The 21,004-nt window shown below is 39.5% G+C and overlaps 1 protein-coding gene across 16 annotated transcripts in view; it reads right to left on the bottom strand.

Moving 5' to 3' along the window:
- Positions 1-21,004, bottom strand: part of PARD3 (par-3 family cell polarity regulator) — a 465,648-nt gene that overhangs the window by 117,300 nt on the left and 327,344 nt on the right. For 11 of the 16 annotated variants that reach the window (XM_075492486.1, XM_075492494.1, XM_075492481.1 and 8 more), the window contains one exon: positions 1,828-1,938. The exons of 4 other annotated variants lie outside the window; for them this stretch is intronic. In XM_075492486.1, the coding sequence (XP_075348601.1) occupies positions 1,828-1,938 (111 nt within the window). Of the gene's footprint in view, positions 1-1,827; positions 1,939-4,090; positions 4,790-21,004 lie in introns of those variants that run through there. One more of the 16 variants, XM_075492495.1, reaches the window with a different exon arrangement.

Here is a 21,004-nt window from a genome sequence, read left to right as displayed (position 1 = left end):
ACTGAGAGAGACAGAGAGACACAGAGAGAGAGAATGAAAAGAGAGAAAACATTACTAACTCGAACCTCAAGTCTTTCTTCTTTGAGTAAAGGAATATGGCTGATTTTCTGGGGACCTAAGGTTACTAAGAAACCCTCCATGCTGGGCATGCTTGGGTTCAGCACTGTGCACGTGTGGCTAACCTTCCCCTTACCCTGAGCTGGGTGGAGCGACGGAGGCAGCTTTCAATGTCTCTGCACCCCTGGCATGAGTTTAGCCACAAAGTGTCTGGTCCGCCCATGCGTAAAGGGAAGCTGACTGCACAAACACCCTCATATCCAAAGTCACTTATTTCCTTCAGTTCCAGTATTCCCCTTTACCATTTAATCTGAAAGCACATTACTCTTAAAACAGGAACAAATTTAATGACCCTGCTTCACTTTTGTTACAAAAGAGAAAATAAAAACCAATCAGACAAGTAAAAAACAACCAATCACTGTGATCCAGCCATCCTCTACTGTCAGAAAGGATGGAGAAAGACACGAATAAATTTTTACATTAATTTATGCTAGTATATCTGTTAAAGAGTAAAAAATTTCCCATAATGTAATCCAAACAGATGGTCACAAATGATAAAGTTTCTGCAGTTTAACAAGTTACTGCTGATCTTCAGTAACTAATAAATGTATACTCCTAGCCTGCCTTAAGTGTAACGTAAATCACTCAATCCTAAAAGAACTGAAAGCAAACCGTTTTAGGTTTAACTGAGGAGACTACACAAGAGTTACTGTGGCTCTGCTATTCCGGTGAGCTGTTAGAGTGATGAAGCCATCATTTATGAACTTCTGTTCGTACCCGCAGAAGACCAAGGTGCATAGAGATGATGGTCAAAGGGATCACTAGGACTAACTAGTCATACCTCCTGTACAAGGACAACAAAATTCCCTCCATAGTTCCTGCATCAATCCTCAATTTATGGCTGAGCTATAGCATAATTTTTAGATAAATCATTCCAATTCACAGTTCACTTTCACTGCTAAATGTATCTGAATCTATTTACCATTCAGCATTCAAACTTCGTAACCCTTTAAAGTGTCTCCTTACTGAAGATTTGTCTACTCAAAGAGGTCTTCTCTCCATGCGCATCCCAGAATACTAGTTAATTTACAACCGAAGCTTTCCAAGATGTTGACTAAATTGATGTAAGAGATACCAGAGTCTAAGCCCCAATATCTAGGGCTACAAGAGACAGGATGAAAAGTAGATTGGAAATGTTGAGAAGAGCATATGACATATATATTATATAAGGTTTTAATGTTAAGGGAAGCTGACAAGGAAAAATAGAGGTACTCACCACTCATTTTTACAATTAGCACTTTAATATACATATCATTCCATAAACAGACTGCATGACACATAAATAGACTGAACTCCAGTGACAAATACACTGATAAGTATAATTTTTAGGGTTTTTTTCTAAATATATCAATGAAAAAACTAGATATGCAAGACTTTGAAGAAAAATACAAAACATATTTCATTCTATATAAATATTTGTTTTCTGAAAATGTCAATAAAATCAGTTATAGAATGTATAGAGAAAACATTTCATATTATTACTCCAGTTTCCTCAATAAGGAAAGGAGCTCTGGGTCTATAAAAGATGCTAAATGCAGCCAAAGAAGCTGTTGATACTAGCGTCCAAAATAAATCCAGCTTTGTCTTGTTATTTAAAGTATATAAACATATCAACATTTGGGAAATTTCATCAGTGAAAATGGAACTTCAGTTATTTAATTTAAAAAACAAACTCTCTCTATCAAGGTTTAAGCAAATACTGAAGTCTACCTCTCCTGTTCTTGCTTCATTCGTATTCTCTCCTCTTCTGAAGTAAGAGCTTCCTGCACTTTTATTTTACCAGTTTTCTCACTCTTGTCATCTTTGCGATGTTTGCCAAACCTGTTAATAACACACAAAAAAAGAATCTAACTTGTGAAATGAACAAAACTGTATTTTCCTTTTCCTATGACAAAGAGAGTCGTCCAAGAAGGGCTGCTTGGAAACCAGGAAGGGACAGTGCAAAGACCTCAGAATCTCAATTTTTAATATTTTCAGGCTGCTTTGGGGGTTTTTGTGTAGGGGTTTTTTATTTTATTTTTATTTCACTCCTCTTAAAACTTTATAGAATTCCTCACTAAAGAACAGAACAAAACACAACAAAAAAAATAGGACCACATTCCTTTTTTCTGCCAGGATTTTGGGGTCACTATTCTTATATACAATGTCAAACAATGTTTTAGTGAAAATTATTACTACCAAAGAACGCAACTCAACTTTACGGTAAGTGAAGGCTTTCATGTATGAACTGCAAGAGACACTGCGCTGTGTATCTGACAACTGCCCCATATGCCGTAACACCCTCCACACCCGTCCCACAAGAGCAGTTTCACCACACAGTGGATGCCATCCAAAAATGGAAATTTATTCTTTTTCAGCACCAAGGTTTTTTTAAACTTTGTTACTCGTGACTCTTTTCGCCCGAGGGTGTTCTAGTGCAAGGAGGGTGAGTGGAGGGATGGAGCTGGCTGGGCTGTCCCAGACGGAGCGGGATGCTGCCAACCCAGTGTTTGCCCTCCTCATGTCTCCTCTTCCCCTCTATCAGCTACATTTCAAGTATTTTAGGTTTCTTCCATATTTGCACATTCCACTGTTTTCTTTTAGACTTTCAGGGAGAGCGCAGTTCGGCGTTTGAGATAGTTATTATTAGGACAAAATTGTGTGTATTTCTTAGATATTTCAGACCTACTCTGAAAGGAATGACTTTTGTACAGAGCGAACTAAACAAACACATAAATATAGCCCTTAAGTACATGTAAAGTTTAGATAACAATTTTCTATTTAAGGCAGAAGGGATAACACACATGTATTAAACAGTATCTTATTATAATACATACCTTTTAAATGAGGGATCATTTATCATACCAAAAGCAGCAAGAATTTTACTTTTTTTTTAATCAAACGCTCAGATGAGAGCAGACTGACACTTGTGGCACTTCACACTCAGGTTCACATCAAAAGTGAAATGAAAGCACTGAAACATGCAAAGTCCAGCAATGGTGCAGACAGGACATCTCGAACGCTCACAAACAGTGAAATAAAACACAGAGTTCTTAAAACTTTCCTCTGACCCATGAATGTAAACTGTTTAAAATATTTAGAGTCCACCAGGTATTTATAATATTTTCCCTTTTTTTCCTGTTGATTCTAGTACAAAGCCATTGTGTGGGCGGAAGGCATACCACACAACGACCCTGCAGAAAGATTAATTTCTGGCCACTCTGTCAGGAGATATTATTATACTGCATAACCACGTTTATGACTCTTAGAGCAGCTGTTTAAAAACACAACAACACAAAAGTACAGCGTAGGAGCATGTACACAAACTTTGAAGTGCGTGGCTGTACTCCACAGTTCCCAGATTACTCATTTCCAAAGTAATTCAGGCATATGAAAACTAAAAGTGTTCATTAATAATCATCTGAAATGGGAAAAGCAGAGGCCATGATAGGGTTAAGAAACACAAAATACTACATAAAGTCTCTGATTTTATAATATATGTAAAACTGACACACTCAAATTCAGTGACTAGAAAGACCAGCATGTATCTTTTAAAACATCCACCTATTTATTAGAGAGTAGTCAAAACCATTACACAAAACATTTACATTGATGACACAAGAGATTCAAATCAAGTTCTGGATGTCGTACACCAGACAAAAGAGCATGGTTAATTTAAAATAGCCCTAAATCCTCTAGCCAAGAGAGGAGTTTTGGCAGAAAAACAGTGGAACTGAGCCATTTTACCCTGATACACAGAGAGTGCCAGGGGTGGCAGGGGTCTGACTGACAGAACACGCAGAGCTGCGAGGAGACACACAACATATGTGGTACTGTAACACAGCATCTCTGGGATGCCCGCGTTTGCTTCTGTCTCCTGCCCTTCCTTGACCCATTCAAAATGTCAGGCAAAACAAAGGAACCAAGTTCTGGAGTAGCCAGTTTATTTTTGAAAAAGAACTAGTGGTCAAAAAAAAAAAAAAAGAAAAAAAAAAGAGACAATTGAATTAGTTATTACCCATCAGGTTTTGGCAGAAAAACAGAATTTCTACCACCACAAATCAATTAATTGCAAATATGAACAGAAATATATTGAAATCAATACCTTATTGAAAAAAATAAAGTACACGGGACATTTTTAATAATCCTTGTAAGCAATCTCGTAAATGTCTGGTCAGGCTGCATGATTGTGGGGAGAGTACTTCTAATGTTAACATATAACGCAAACCTAGCAAAAATCAATGGTTTGAGTTTCCAGATCCAACCATTCGAGTCCAGAACACACCACGCTCATGCTGCGTGGCATGAGGCAGAGGTGGATTTACCACGCGGGCAGCGCTCGGAGCAGCAGTAGGGTTCAATTTGCTTTGACTCATGAGCAAGCTGTGGCAACAACCCTTCTTCTCTTTCAGGGTTTTCTTCTGATTGTCTGGGAATGAATATTCCTTCTGCTCTCGGGGACAGTCCTGATAAAGTCTCCAGAAGACATCTGGTCATTTCCCAGGCATTTCAAAGGGTGGCCATATTGTCCCCACTCTGACAGAAGACTTTCCAGTGCCCATCTCTGACAAGCTCTGTGGTCATCCTGGCAGTGGACAGCCTGGCAGAGTATGAACCACGGTGGTCTTGCAAAGTTGCCTTCTCTGGACTTTGTCACCCGCGGAAGTGACATATCTGCCATAATCACCACTGCCTGTAACAAGTTCAGCAACATTAACTGCACTGTCCCTACACTTGAACCCAGAATAATCAACGCTGTCCTCCCCCCTCCCTGATTGCGGCTTTGTGTTTTTAACAGCATCACCGCACAGAGAGCACCTCCATGGAGCTGCAGAACAGTTTGGAAACACACTGCCCTAAATGAGTCTGGCCCTGAACAAGTCTGCATACTTTTAGCAAGACCTCTGTGCAAAAATATTTACAAGTTCCAGATTTCTCTTTTCCACCGAGATCGCAAGTCTAACAGCATCTCTGTTAAGCCTCAGCTTACAATAGTAGAAGTAACAGACAAACAAAGGAAAAACATTTTCCAGGCTCCACCAAGCACTTGAGAAAGGTGTTTAAAAGAACTGCGATGGGGATACATATGTACACATACACACACACACACACAGACAGAGCCCTTTTATTCCTGTAGGAGCAGTCAACACTCCCCACTCCAAACATCATTCAAATGTTTTGGTAAGATTACTCTTGCTAACAATAAGTGTGTTTGCTATTTATTTCTATTGAAAGTGTTTATGCCATGAAGTATGATTTATAGTCATAATGAAACCCACAGCCCAAATCAGCATCCTCTCCACCAAATTTACAACAGACATTTATAAATTATTTAACATTCATATTCAAGCCAAGTTTAACTACGGAAGACCAACATCCAGCAATCCTAAGGCACACGATTAAAGCAAGCTGTTACACTCCCTCAACTGTACTGTGGTGACTACACTGGTGCCAAGCTATTCAAAATCACCAGTCTTTCTAATTTCCTCAGGTAGATGTTTCCTACTCTGATTCATGAATATTAAGTAAAACAGAACACTTAGAAATAAAAATAACAGTATTGAGACCACTGAAATTCAAGCAGTCTATGCAATATCCTTTCAAAACAGCAAATGCACATCCCACAGCCACCCTGCACTGCCTTCACAGCCAGTAGCAAAGCCCTTCCCTGCTGCTCTCCAGTGGCCCTTGTGTAGTTGTGTGAGTCAAAAGAAGCAAAGCATGGGTCAGGTCCCAAGAAATACTCCCAGTATTTAAAACACCCCAATTTGAATGCATTGGCCCAGTGAAGAGATCTGGCTTACCTTTGTAAAAGTTTCACCTTCTTAAACGTGCAAGTAGTATAGTCCCTGACTTGCCCCACGAACATTAACGTGTGTGACACCTTCCCCGCAACCCACCAGCACTTGCATCATTGTGAAGCTTACTTCTTTACTGCTCAGGTACTCAAAATGAAGGGAAGATGGAATTAGGATTTATGTCCCATACATGACCCATGGCAATTTTGGAACCTTACTGCTTCCAATACTGTTTTTTCCATAATGCATATATTGAATGTCCTGGCACACCTGCATTATAACTTCCCCCTCTGGAGTAACTGCTCACTTAACAACCTAAGGCTGGAAACTCCCAAAGTGCAATTGTTAACGATATCTCCCTTGTAAAATACCAATCACCATCCATTTGTCCTGTGTCACAGAGACTCTAGACTTTTGCAAGGACATGGCCTTGAGGATACTGCCAAGTGATTTGATCCCAGCCCTCGCTCCTCACTTCACAGATGCAGGAGCTGTTCTCTGCTGCACGCAGCTGGTTAGCAAGTGCCTGAAGCACCTGGAGATTTTCAGGCACTTGTCTGAACCTGTGATGGTCTCATTCTCATTGCTGTGAGGCTGGCTGCTGGGATACTTGTTGCAGTTCTTACAAATGCAAATGAAATTACAACTTGCCTTCTGAAGCAGACATGAGAACTCCACCTCTCAGGATCTGTGCACCATCAACGTTCCTTGCATCAGTGAAAAGGAGGGCAGTGTTTAAAAACAAAGGTAAGAACTACTGTTGGAATTAAAAAACAAAACAGTGCAGAAAAAGAGCATCTATGACACTGATGTTCAGACAATCCTGGAAATCTAATTCCAAGCTCCTGTCACTTGCTAAGTTCAGTGCCAACAGTTTGACTGTGAGCTATAAAAGCCCTACCTAAATCAGTGCACAAGATACCAATGAACAGACAAAGCTACCACATGAGGTGCAGCAAAATTGCACACGCTACTGCCTCACAAAGTTACCATATTCATGACGAAAAAAGTTCTGATGCCAAAGCTTGAGCTACACCAGATACTGTGGAGCCGCTGCAGCCATAGCAGCACAACACTGACCTGTGGCCACCACTTCCCCCAGTCTGAATTCTTAGAAGCAGAGCACAGAATATTATTACTCATGGTGGAAAATAAAGAGCAAAAGGAAAGTGCACATTTTCCTCCAAACCCCAAATAATAAAAAAAATTACCTTTCTGTTCATAAACATATTCTTTCATAGACATAGCTTAATACTTCTTTGAGGACACATGCTGTATGGTTATAGAATAATCTCTTTATAATAGTAACAACATCTATAAATACAGGAACACTACCTCACGTAACAGCTAGTTTATTCAGTAGCTCTCGCATCTAAACCCTGTCATAAAAAGTATAGCTAAAAAGTAGTTTAATTTTATTCTGTAACTGCATAAGCAAAAGCTTCAAGAAAAAACTTCTATGACTAATTGAAATACAGGTCGTAAATTAAAAATACCCTGTCTATCCAAGAGTGTGAGAAATTGATGAGAGAGAGCAGCTGAAATCTTGTTCACTCTAATTGCCAAGATACTCCAGGGTTCTACTTAATTTATAGCTTCTTAATTCTCCTTTTACATTAAGGGTTAGAGAAAGTTTCAAGATAAGTGTAAATGCTCAAAGTCATATTCACAGATCCACAGACAATCCTCAAATTCAGCCAACAATGGCAATCACAGTAAGTGAAGAAATTAAAAAATGTAAGAGGACCATTTTTTAAAAGTATGATCTCTAGAATATTACAGCCAAGTCACATCAGAGGAAAGGACCATCCTCAAACCCTGTGATACTAGTTTGTCACATTATTATTAATGAAAAGACGAGAACACCGACCTATATGCCCGAAGCTTGACCCTCAAATAGGAAATCCCATGAACTCAGGATAATCTAATCAAACTAAAATGCATACCTAAACCTCTCTGTCAGCCCCTAGCTGGCTTACTTTCAAGCTTACTTGCTTGAATGACTGTCACCAGCTAGGAGGTGGCCTAATCCAAAGCCTATCGCACTCAACAGAGAGGCACTGAGTAGCCAGTACCTTCAGTGGCTTTGGGCCAATGCATCAGAGCAACTAAGCAGTGCGACACTCAACAGAGAAGATAATGTAGCAGAACATTTAAAGAACAGGCTCAAGCTACAACATAATGTCATATATATAAAATATGTGAAACGTATACAAAATACACATGTAGACATAAAGAACATGTAAGTGATTTTGCATAAATATATAGACAGAACAAATCAAGAAAGGAGGATGTATGAGTGGTAGCAACAGAAATTCCACATTTACAACCTATCTCAAAAATAGCTTCAGTTAAAAAGTATATATATCAGCATCCTTGATATAAAAAAAATAATATACATATAATCTGCTAAATGGATTTTACTCTGATGCGTTACTGATGAGATCATTGTCGTCTGCCAAATCATCCACGTATTTCATTAGAATAAAGAGCTATAGAAGAAACGTGCATTAGCTGATTAATGAAAAAAACACAAAAACTGATTGAGACAGAAGTTCAGTAGCATTATGTTCCTTAACAGAAAAAAGACCATCATTAAAAATTAACAAATGGTAAGTGTCTTGAGCTATTCTATCAGTGCTTTCTGTCTTCAAGGCATGTTCTTTTCCTCACATAGCAAACAGTATTCACACACACACACACAACCTAACACCACTCAAAGGATTTTGCAATGATTTCTCTAATCTTTTTCACCCTGCTGTATCAGCAAAATCATAAGATTTATTTTGCAAAAGATTATTGTGACACGCGAAAATACTCTGTTCCTAAAATAAAATTTAATAAGCATAAACAAGGATTCAACATAGCACACAAACAAAAATTACCCTGGCTAGTGATGACTTGACGGTTTACAAGCCTTCCTTTCAAAGCAAAATTGTGCAAGCGCTATCTTTAAAAATATGCTTGTAAGTGCAAACATTTACATATTTGCAATATATTTCTAGAAATAGCCAGTTATCACATCTAATCAAATTAGTAGATCGAATTCTACTTGTTAGGAGGGAGTGGAATGACTGCTGGAGTGACTCAGCAGCAGCACTGTCCTGAGATGGTACAGAAGCACTAATGTACAGGCAGCAGGAGCAAGGCACCTTGATGTAGGAGCTTGTGGGCATAGTTAAAATGAACATTTATAACTTTTCATTTTCCATGGGTTTCCTTGCCTATGTTAAAACTGATAAAGCAGAAATCCTTCTGGTGCAACGTTCAGCAGAAGATCCCTGCCAGGAAGGTTCCCAGAGAGCTCTGCTGTCCCAAACCAAGAAAGGGGCATTACAAAAGGACACAAGTAACTCATGAAAATGGAGAATACCTCTGGAGAGGTAGACTTCTACCTCTTCAGAGCAATAAAGTTTGCCTTCAAGCAATAGAGAAACTCATGCGCTTAGTCATGAACACAGAAATTTAAACCAGTAGAGCCAAAGTGGTTGTCACTCCAAATTATCAGCCCTCTCTGAAGTCGCCACCCTGTGCATAAGTACTGTAAAGTACATGGAGGTCTTCTGTGATGTATTCACACATTTTCTCCCACCACCCTCTGCCTCACTTCCCAAACATTAAAAACCATTTTTCAGCACTGTTCAGGTGGGGATTCTAGTACATCTCACCAAACTAAGGCTACTCAAAAACAACAGTGAGGATGGCACCTAAATCACAATACTTCGTGTGCAACACCACCAGTGATTCCCACAACAACTTCTGGGAAAGAAGTGGAAACAACGTATGGGATCGGTAACCTTTTCCAGCCACTGAAGCTTAATCTGCCTGTCTTTGTGAGTCAGTATCCCAACTTCATAGAAAATGGGTATGATGCCAAACCAAGAGACATGTCATGAGGTTTCATTCAATTATTTTCATAAACAGTTTTGCTAACATTTCCTGAAAGGCATGACACAACAAGCAGAATATTATTCACACCAAGTCGCTCTCTTTTCACAACTTAAGCATTTGTAATATTTACTTCCAGCATAAAATGGTGGAACTTTTAAAAACAGATTTCTTTTATGGTGAGACCATCTGTTTGCAAATTTCTAAACAGAAGATAATCTTCTTGCATTGCCTCTCATGATTGCCTAAAGCTAGCTGAGGCCACTGACAGCTCTAATAAATTAATTAATTAATTAATCACGAGAAATAAGAAAAAAAACTAACAATGAATCTAAACTACTTCAGTCTAAAAACAGGCTGAGAAGGTCAAAGGACGAGGGGATAATTTTACAATGATAATATTTGAAAGACAGAAGCAAGTCAGCGAACAGACAAGAGATTCTTCTGTTGTATGGCCGAATCAACTCGGTAAGCAATACCACAATGTACTAAAAGGCACCATAACTCATTTTCATGGTGGTCAGCCAAAACCTGTTAAACTGTGGATTGAGGCATCCCTGAAGGAATCAGGAATAAAAAAGAAAGCTTCTACTTAGATACAACTGTGTTAGCAATCATCAATGATGGGAACAACCACAGAAGCAGTACATGACATTTTAATGGAAGTTTCATAACAGTCTAAGCATTTTAAAGTTTGCTTGTGTGCAAAAACTCTTTAATGTTGTGCATGTATTCAAAAAAGAGAGCAGTTATTGACCACAAAGTTACTTGCCCCAAGATTAAATTTGATACACTAAGTGTGTGCTATTTGTCAGTGAAGAAAGTAGCTCATACATGTGACACAGCCAAGCTAATTCAGTCTTCTAATAGATAATGTAATCTTAATGGGCAACATATCCTTTCATTACTGTCATTTAATGTACTTACAAATGCTCCTGTCCCCCCTCTCAGACAGAATTTGCCCATCAAGACTGCAGTGCCCTGTTAGGTAATTCAGTACTGGGCAGTAAGATGTTAAACAGTAATTGAAAAAATGTAAACACAAATTGCAAAAAAATAAAGTCTCACTTGCAAAGTAAAGAGCAGGCTCCTGAAAAAGTCTGAGTGAATGCCTCCAGTATGTCAACTCGTCTTTCACAGACTATGTACATAGAAACAGGCATACAACCCTCTACTTTGCAATACATAAGACCATACATAGGGATAAAAAAATATTCCCAAATTCTAAGCAGCAGCAGCAGCCTACTATTAACAGGTGTCTGGCTATCTTAAGTACAATGTAGTTATTCTTCTATGACATAAGCAATTTTTCTGAGTTGGGGTAAAATGCTCCTTCCCAGTGTGCTGGGTGCCAAGTCCAGCTGACCGTCTCTTGCTCACGCTGTACTGAGCAGGTCACAAAACCTTACCCCAGCGCTCCCCACCTGACAACTGCTCCCCTGCAACCATGCAGCGAGATGGGCACGCTTCTGTTGTTGCATTTGTCACACTCCACAGATTAGTTTAAAAAAATTGTGGACCAATTTAGGTATTAATAGTACTACATTGTATGCCTCTAATTACCAGTGTCCACTAAGAGCGCTTAGAGAGAGTGTTTAAACCATGGCTACTCTTCAACGCGTTTCTCTCTACGACTATACTTCTAATTCCTGCTCTGTTCATTTTAATGCATTATTGTTTCAAAATACAATGCTTCAAAATTGCAAATTACGTCTGGCTCAAGGGCTGATTATGAGAAATACTAGCACTTCTGCCTCTGCGTGAATAACTCTGATAATAATGAGAGATTGATTGAGCTCCAAGAAGTCCAAATGATGAGAAGGGTCAATTTGAACATTTCTATTAGCTTCTTTTGTTAAATCTAACACTTTGCCAGGCCAGAGACAAATACTGCATCTGGTTACCATGATTTTTTCCAACCCTACAGAAGTACAATTTAGAAAATGGGTACTGGTCTAAAGGCAGACCTTATAAGAAATGCTAATAAAACATAAAAACCCACCCATTTTACTGGCACTCAAGAGAAGGAAAAAAAAAAAAAAAAAAAAAGAAAAAAGAAAAGTTGCAAGGGAAATTTGCTTCAACCCTTTTGAGGCAGAAAAGGAAAAAAACCCCTCAGTAATACACAGTGTCTTCATAACTCCATTTTACAACTGAAACGCTCGCTTGCATATATATGAGCATGGCATGCCTTATGTAAACGTGACCTACAACAAGAAAATCACTAAAGATGCTTGCTAAGCACATGCAACAGGCAGAGAAACAAGGACTCAAATGTAATACACTGGCTAGTTAGACCAGGAAATTGCAGTAACATTATTCCAACAACTTAGTCTTGCAGCCTTGCAATTACACTGTATAAAATCAGCAAAGGTTAACATAGACACACAAAAAGTTAATCAAACTTCTGGCAGTTCATCCGGAACCTTCCAAAGATTAAAACTTCCCTACAGATCTCATTACCTAGAAATGTTAATAAGTCAGTCAGCACTTTTTCTGTCAATTACTGAAAACCTTTGTTGATACACATCCCCTAGAAAGTAAGCTCTGTAGGGTAAATTAAGCAATAGGTGATGTCTCTATATCTTTAGCCTCATTCACATATTTACATGTATAGGAGGTAGGGAAGGGACAGATGTTTTCCAGCAGAGGACAACAGACGACCCTGTAGGATCTGTGGGACAAGTCTAACCAAAATATCCTTAAAGCCCACAGGAGCGTGCAGCTGCCATTCTCTTCTCAGAGGACACCTACGACCCTGCACAGCAATTCCTCCTGCTGAGCTGGAGCACTGGAGTGCTGGTGGCTGTAGGTTACAGGCTAGGGTCTCCTGTCCCATTCTGGGTTCCACACTGCCACCTAAGTCCCTTTGGGGATAAAAAAAATTAACTTCAATTAAAAAAAAAAATAGTGCCAATAGGATACTTTTACAAGGTACTCCAGAGCACAAGTAAATTAAGCTACATTGAATAGCCTTGAATCTATACTGTCATAAAAACAGAGGGCAAAAAATAACAGGTACACTATTTTGAAAGTTTGCTACAAAGACAGGGCTAAGGCACAGGACCTAGCCTGAGCCAAGGCTCTTGCTAGTATACATTAGCATGCCATTGTGGGCTGCACATACCTCTGTCTATTCTATCAGCTGATATTCTGCCCTGCAGCATGAAAATTTAGTTTACATACGCAGTATCTTCTGGGTGGAAAATGAAGAGCGAGACTTTGCACTGCAGTAGCACCACCGGAACAAACCATCTCTGCAGTGAATGCAACAAGACTCAGGTGGATCATCGCTGGGAAGTCAGTTTGGCAGCAAGTCCCTGCAGCAGCTGGCACAGGGGCTTGCCCAGAGCTACCTGGAGCCCTGGAGACGCCCAGCATCCTGTAGCTGCCAGTACTCAGAGCTCGAGCTGTCTTCATGGTAACTGCAGCTGAAATAACTGTATCAATTGTGATTTACACCGCTGATTATTTCAGGGCCAAGCTGGGAGCAGAGATTTATTTCAGACTGAAAAGGTGTACTAACCAGGACTTGCACTGGACTAATTAAAGGAGAGAGATGTGGAGTGGCAAGGTTTTTTTTGTTCCAGCCATCATGTAAATAAGCTCCTAGCACAGAAGATCTCAGACTGGGATGAGCCCTATACACCCTGGCATTTTTGTACTCATTTGTACATGCTCAGGCACTATAAGTAGTGAATGATGGGGTGTGATGGTGTGCTTCCCCTGCCCTCGACCTTTATCTCCTGCAACCCTGCTCAGGTGATAACCACCAGTGGTGATCCTAACGGATGCATCTGGTCATGATGGCTGCATCGGCTCCAAGTGGATTCAGGAGACAGATAACAACACAAAAGCCTAGGGCTATTGTGCAATGCACCCACCGAAGAAACTAAAACCTGTGGTTGGCATGCAAATATGACTATGGGTCAATCATCTTATCCCCCATATATAGTGAGGAGCCCAAGAGCCCTTTGAGCTCTCCTGCATGGCAGCGGGCTGCACGCCAGGATCTCCCCTTGAGCAGGGACACCTCTCAAGGCTGAATCTCTCAACCTCCTCGAGGTTGAGAGATTCCTTGCCACAACAGATCCTCAGTAAGTGACTAATAGCATGCTAAACTTTTAAATCTTAGCTAAGTGATACAAAGGATTGATTGCGCACATATGATCCTTTAGACATAAACCGTTGACCAAGTCTGGGACTAGGACTGGATCCAGCCACACCTAGACTCCTCTCTGAGAAGGAGCTTAGAAAGCAAGGGGATCCTTTTCCAAACCTCATGACTCAACGGGAGGGTCTCCCTGACAGTTTTGTCTGACCCTGTCCTCTATGCAGTAAATGATCAAGTGTACCTTGCCATCGAATCTTGTTAAACCACTGTCGCCATTGAACTTTGTTAACTCCCTGTTCTATATCAATAAACTGTATTTTTGCTTCTCTCTTACGAGTGAAGTGCACTCTCACTCCATCTGCGACACTGGGCCTATATTTATGTAGAAAACCAGACAGATGATGTTTAAAATAAACCCTATCTTGACATAAAAGATATCTGGTTCCTAACGTGTTCCTCTCCAAATGAGATCGGCTCTGCTCATGCTCGGTGCTGCACACAGTATACAGCAATTATCACCGCCATCTTAATATTTCTTCTGAATATATAGCCTAAAATAAACCTCAAAAAAAAAAAACTGATGAAAATGGCACTGAGTCTTCACACTTCATTTATCTTACACAAGCAGTTTTCTTCCTTTTGCAGTTATAAAAGGCAAACAGAATTAGCAAAGTATTTGGAGGTCCACAGATGATATCAGGACTCCTAACAGTTACAGGTGATAACACTGTTGGTATCATTACCTGTTCAGCAACATCAGAGAAAAGAAATACTTTAACTGTAACATTACACCTGAAACTCCTGCTTGTGGCAGCATGTTGTGCTCTGAATTTCAGGATTTTAGCACTATGGGTTAAAGACAAAGATAGCATCTCTAATAACATTGTGAAATATTTGAGATTTATTTGTGGTATGTTGCTGTTGAAAAGTGTAATAGCTGTTCAGTTTGCATTCTAAATACTGCTGGCACACCTGGCGTTGAATATGCTAGAAGCACTTGCAATCGGTATAAAAATATACTACTTTCATTATTGTGGTACTCAAAAGTGCTGATACAGCTAAGATTCTAGATGCATTTTTATTATTAAATCCTGTTTTTCAGAACTTTTAGAGCTAATCCATAAACTTTGTTTCTGATTAGACATTTTCTTACTAAGTACTACCTATAACAGCATAGCAGAAAAAAGGAAATCTACATACATTTTCAGTCATCCATCCACCATCCATTCACCTTCAAACTAAGCTCAACAGCAGCATCTGGGAGCCGTAGATAGTGTATGTTTTTAGCATGCAAGTATTTTGTATTTCTACAACACAGGAAACACCACAGGACATCAAAGCCCTTGGACACACTAGCATGGACAAGGTACTATCCCGTTTTAAAAATGAGAAAACAGTTCCTCTTGAAAGCAACTTGCCAAACTCCCAGAGCTTTCTGTATTGCAAGCACAAACAACATACTAACTTTCTGCAGATTCCATTGACAAGGCCAGGTCTCTGAAGTTAACATATCTACTGAACAAGTTATTTCTAACAGAGAATTTCTCTACCAATACAGCATTACCAACATACTTTCAATGTATAATACAAACCCTTTAAAACAGCCATATCAGTAGTATGCTATCCTGAAAATAGTTAAGACCACCAAGCAGAGTTCCATGAAACCATACTATGTCCTTTTTTCTTTTAGGACTAGGAGCTACAAGACTGATATTAAAAAAGTCCTGGAAAAAGCGTTAGCATTTGTAGAAAGTATGAATTCATCTTCTGCAGAAGCAAACATTTCAAAATTTACCGTTAATCACATCATCAGCTAGCCCAAACATACTCTGTAAAACTAGTTCATGAAGTGAATGCATTCCAGCAGGGTCTACTTTAGAAACATCTACAGCCTTTTCTTGCACTCCTGTTTATTCTAAGTTTGCACAGAAGCAGTAAAAGTTAATATGCAGTGGAACACTACATTAACTACTGAAATGTTATTGCACATCAAAAAGGTTTACTGCTACTTTGCAAACATGCTTACCTGAGTGCCATAAAGTACTGACATAATGAGTCAGATCTACTGCAGTGCATTGCAATCAGGTCTTCACACTTGTAATGTAAAAGCAGCTCCTTGATACAAAAGTCATTCTACACAATCTCTAAAAGACATTTTTGCATATGATATACTACAAATTTTGTTAGTATTTTGGAATTATGTAAATATACCCCAAATCGTCAGTAACAGGACAAATTGCCCAGAACAGAATATACACACCCTGTATCTTGTACTTGAGCACAAAGGCACCGTCTCAAGAAAGCCTTGAGCTGCAGATCACTGAAAGCCTGGAAGACAGACCTGGGAAGAACTGCTATATGGTTACCCTGTTCTGGTACCCCACCCTTGGGAGCTACTACTGACCACTGTCAGAGACAAAGTGTTGGGGTACAGGGACTTACTGGGTATCATTCAGCTCTGTGTGACTGTATTCTTATGCTCTTACATTAAACTCTAGAGAATCTACTGAACATGAAGGAATTAAAAAATAATACTTTCTCCCCCTCCAAAAGTAATATAAACTTCCTTCTTTTGTGACTGCCTGAACTACGCATGCCTGAGGTTTTACTTGATATCTGTACTTTGATATGAAAATGAAAAGTATCAGCATTAATACAACACAAATTTTATGTTTTTACTTAAAAACCAGGTGACATTTTCTGGTGTAGCATGAAATAGTAGAAAGGAAGATTTCTGTAGACCGTTTCTTCCTCAGTTCCAAAGAAAATAATCACCTTTTCTAGCTCAGTGGATCATATCAGACACTATTAGGTATCATATCAGCCAATCAAGCTTGGTATCCTAATAGTTGCCAGTCCAAGACAATTTAGAGTAAGATGCTTGAAAGCACAGTAAAAATAACCTGTTTACAGATAACTTCTTCCTTAGCACTTAGCATGCAATGGGTGGCTCACAGTCACAAATGCATGCTTAGCTGCGTTATTTCCTATATTCTTGGTGTTCAAGGAACTGTGGGGGCAGTAAGTCCCTGAGGGTAATCACATATCACAAAAATCCTTTAAAATTTAAACTTTTTGGATTACAATCTTATTGTACATCCACATGTTTTTGCTTCATGAGAAGGATAAGTACATGTTGTTTGATTCAGACTTTTTTGTACTAGTGATTATTCAGTGTATTTTGTTCCTATCTCCTCTTACTGAAGACAAATACTTTTCACCGGGAGAGTGGTTAAGCACTGGAACAGGCTGCTGAGAGACACTGCCGAGTCTCCATCCTTGGAGATATCTGAAACTCAACTAGGTGTGACACTCAGCAAGCTGATGAAATGTTGAAGCTGGACTGCTGTGAGCAGGAGTCGAACCAAGCAGAGATCCCTTCCCGCCCGCATCACTCTAGGAGTGCAGTATTTTCAGTATCTCTTCAGTTCCTCCTAATTCTATCTTTTTTTCCCTCCAGAAGAAGTCATCAATGGATTCAAAGTGGGGGAAATACTACTTGCATACCCTGTTGGCATTGTGTTTCTAATATTTCCTTCTCTCCTAGCCTTTCTAAAATACTTTTGTTCCTCTTATTTTTCTGCGAAACAACAACTTAAAAGCCTAAATAAGCCCTCTGAATGCCTTATACCCACTGTTTTCTTCCTACATTCAGGGGAACGCAGGGGCTCACAGACTATTTCTATTCTGGTATATTCTATTCCAGAAATCATACTGGCTTATACCCATTTTGCCATTTTCACTGAAGTGTTTTATAAGTCTGTCTTTAATGACTATTTCTCTGCGCAACAGTAGGACACGTGGAAATCCTAACAGGAGGCATCAGCATGCCAATACACTGCAAATACAGGTCGTCGCTCCCGAGAAGTGAAACGCAGTAGCAAGTTGGAGCTTTGCCTTTTAGAAAAGGATCAGCTGTCCTGCAGCTGCCAACTTAAGTACCTCAAGTAACTATGACTTAATAGCCTATGTCATCTTCGCCTATAAAAATATATTAAGTTGCATTAATTTTCATCTAAGACAACATTCCTATTCCTGTTTTTAAAAAGGATTTTCAAAGACTGCTTTAAAAACATAACCTACAGCGTCCACAATGTATACCAATGTACAGGTGCTATCAGTAGCAAATTAAATCTCCAAAGAACATTTCCAACAGATAATGAAACAAATGTCATTAATAGAGCTTTTCATCTAACAGATCCTTGATGTCTCAAGACAGTATTTATTTACCATACTTTGTTAGGGACTAGCACATTGCCTAGTTAGTCTTCAATTATCACATCAGGTGGAGGAAAAAATCCTATTTCTACACAAGCTAAAACTGAAATTGACTTTGAGTCTCTGAACTGTCAACAAATTCTTCTCTGAAAAGGCTTGCTTTGCAGAGATTATAAAGTAGGTGTCATCCTCGACACTTGTGTTCTATATTCATCCGGCAGGCCTGGAAGAGAAGCGCCGCAGAACGCCGGGCAGGATCGCGGAGGGCTCAGCTGTCACGCCGCCTGCCTCCCTCGCTTGCTTTGCAGGCAGAGATGCTGCTGTAGGTGTCAAAGGTTCTCTATTTAAACTCGCTGACAAGCAAAAGAAGAATACTGGGAGAATATATTAGCAGCCACTATGAACTCGTCTCTAGTAACAGGTCATTGTGACACCTATTTCTGGATGTTAGAAACAAAAGCCCTGATTCTATTCAAATTAAAAAAAAAAATACGATATATCCCCATCAGATTTACAAGTTCAAGATTTACCCTGGGAAAATCCAGTGTTAAGAATACACAGAGAAAAGCCCTGCTTTCTGTCAGAATGACAAACTAGAAAGCCACATACGATTATGTTAATCTCTCATTTCAAATCTCCCTCGCACAACCACATACCACCGCTTTCTGTGTTTCGTTTAAAAGTCACAGAGTTTACTAACCACTTAATGAAGCCGCATTCCTTAAATCCCTGACAGACTATGTGAAGTTGTTTGCTTTAGAAACACGAATTTGCCATTCCACTGCCCCCTGCCCCAATAACATCTCAGTCAAAACCCAGTGTGTTAGGGGCTGCAGGCAATGAGGCACACATTTCCTCAAAACAACTGATTCCACCAAGCAGAAGAAAACAAGAAGGCGAAAAAGTGCGGAGAGGAAGGAAGGAAGATGGCTTGCCCTTCCAAAAAAGAAAAGCTATTTTCAATCGAGCTTATCTCTTTCAGTCCCTTATTTACTTTTAATTGGAAAGAAGGAAGTGAAGAATATGAAAATGCTTTGAAAGACATAAGAGTCCTAGGTAATTGTCTGCATCAAAGATGACAATTTGCTGCATGGCTGATTTAATTTAAAAGGCTTTTCTGATTCTGTGCGTCCCAGTGGCCAACTGAAACTTCGAAAACGGATCAGGACAAAGTAGCCCAAAGCAGTGCAGGGCAAGAAGGTGCCATTCACAGTATCCAACTTGCAGCCAGGATGAGGACTATGCTTCTCCTCTGAATCTTGAAAAATATCACCTGTAGACCCTGCCTCTAGGATTGTAGCGGGTCGCACATTTTCTAGCTGGTGGCAGAAGAGGGGAAGCAGATGAGGACTTAATGACAGTCATGCCAGCTGGCTCATCGTAGTAGCAGGTGAAAACCAGAGCACAAATGGCCCCAGATCCCATTTACCTGAGCAGCGACCCAGCTCAGCGTTTCTGATGAAAGTCTCAGCGCAAGCACCGCAAGCTGTTGGTGATTCTCAGATGAACATTAGCAAACACAGGTGCAATTCAGTGTGCGAGCAATGAGCTTCCAAGTTTGAAATGATACAGCTGACAGGTGTTTAAGCAATAACCTCCTCCTCTATGTTCTAAGGCTCAAGATTTATGGTGCTTTGTGCCATGAGCAAGAACACTAAAGAAAAAAAAAATTTCCAAATTTCAGAGCTCATTCCCACGTTTTCTATGAAATCCATACATCAGTAAGTGTCATTCACCAATACGAAGTCCTATTAGTCATGTTTCCAAGGAAAACGCCATTATTGCTGCTTCTTTAAGCCACTGAATGATGAAAATCAGACCACAGATTTTATTTTATCGAGTTTGAGGTACTTGCCAGTCCTGTTGATTAAGGTATAATTCAACAGTATTCTACACAACTGAGATACCTTTTTGTCATGTGCCTGCTTAAAAGTCTGAAGGTTGTTATTAAATGAAAGAGAAAGAAGGTAATTACTAAATCAATGGTATAACCGTTGTCATTTGCTTTTCATCTCCTCACAGACATTATGATGAGAAAACTCAAATGAAAACCAGAGTAAGCAATACAAGGAAGTCATGTAACAAGCAACAGTAATCCATGTAGGTTATTCTCCCAAATGCCCAGTCAGAGGTCTCAGATGGCTAATGTGGTTGAAATGTGCAATTCAAAGCTACAAATAATATGTTTATGAATCTGGGCATGTCCAGTGCACCTCGGAAGCAGCTGTGTGTGTGTGGGGGGAGACAACAGTGTATCTGATTTCAGCTAAACAAGGTTGCAAACTACATTATCTATTTCCTCTCACAGAACTGGAAGATACAACACTGCAAAGCTCCCAGTAATCATTTTAAATGTAATTAAATCTAATTAGGATTACATTTTAATGGTAATCTTGGAATATTACATTTGCATTGGCTATCCAGCACATTGATTCACCCACCTGTACGCTACAATAGTTAAGAGAAGAATTAAAGATTAGTTACCATATGTTACAGCTTTACATTTCCATCAACATTACAGGCCAGATCTTGAAATATACAGTCTCCGGTACTAAACACACCTATGCACATGATTAATTTTAAGCATACTGTCTTGTTCTATGAACTTCAACACACAGTGCTTATGTTCCCCATTCAAAAGTTATGTTTATGTGGGACTGAGGTATCAATTCCTACAGTAGAAAATTTACTTATTTTATATGACATACTTATCCACAGTTGCTTCAAATTACATTACAATCATTTCCTAAGCAACCTCCAAAACCAAGGCAGATATTTTCTTGCTTAAACTTAAGACAAAATGTGTATATCCCCCATCTTTTGTTCTCCTCAGCAGTTCCCCATGCAAACTCAAACATACCATTTGTATTTGCAAATCCATTTTTATCCG

Source organism: Mycteria americana, chromosome 2 (genome assembly GCF_035582795.1).
Source record: "Mycteria americana isolate JAX WOST 10 ecotype Jacksonville Zoo and Gardens chromosome 2, USCA_MyAme_1.0, whole genome shotgun sequence".
Classification (NCBI taxonomy): domain Eukaryota; kingdom Metazoa; phylum Chordata; class Aves; order Ciconiiformes; family Ciconiidae; genus Mycteria; species Mycteria americana.
This window is presented reverse-complemented; position numbering and strand designations above follow the sequence as displayed.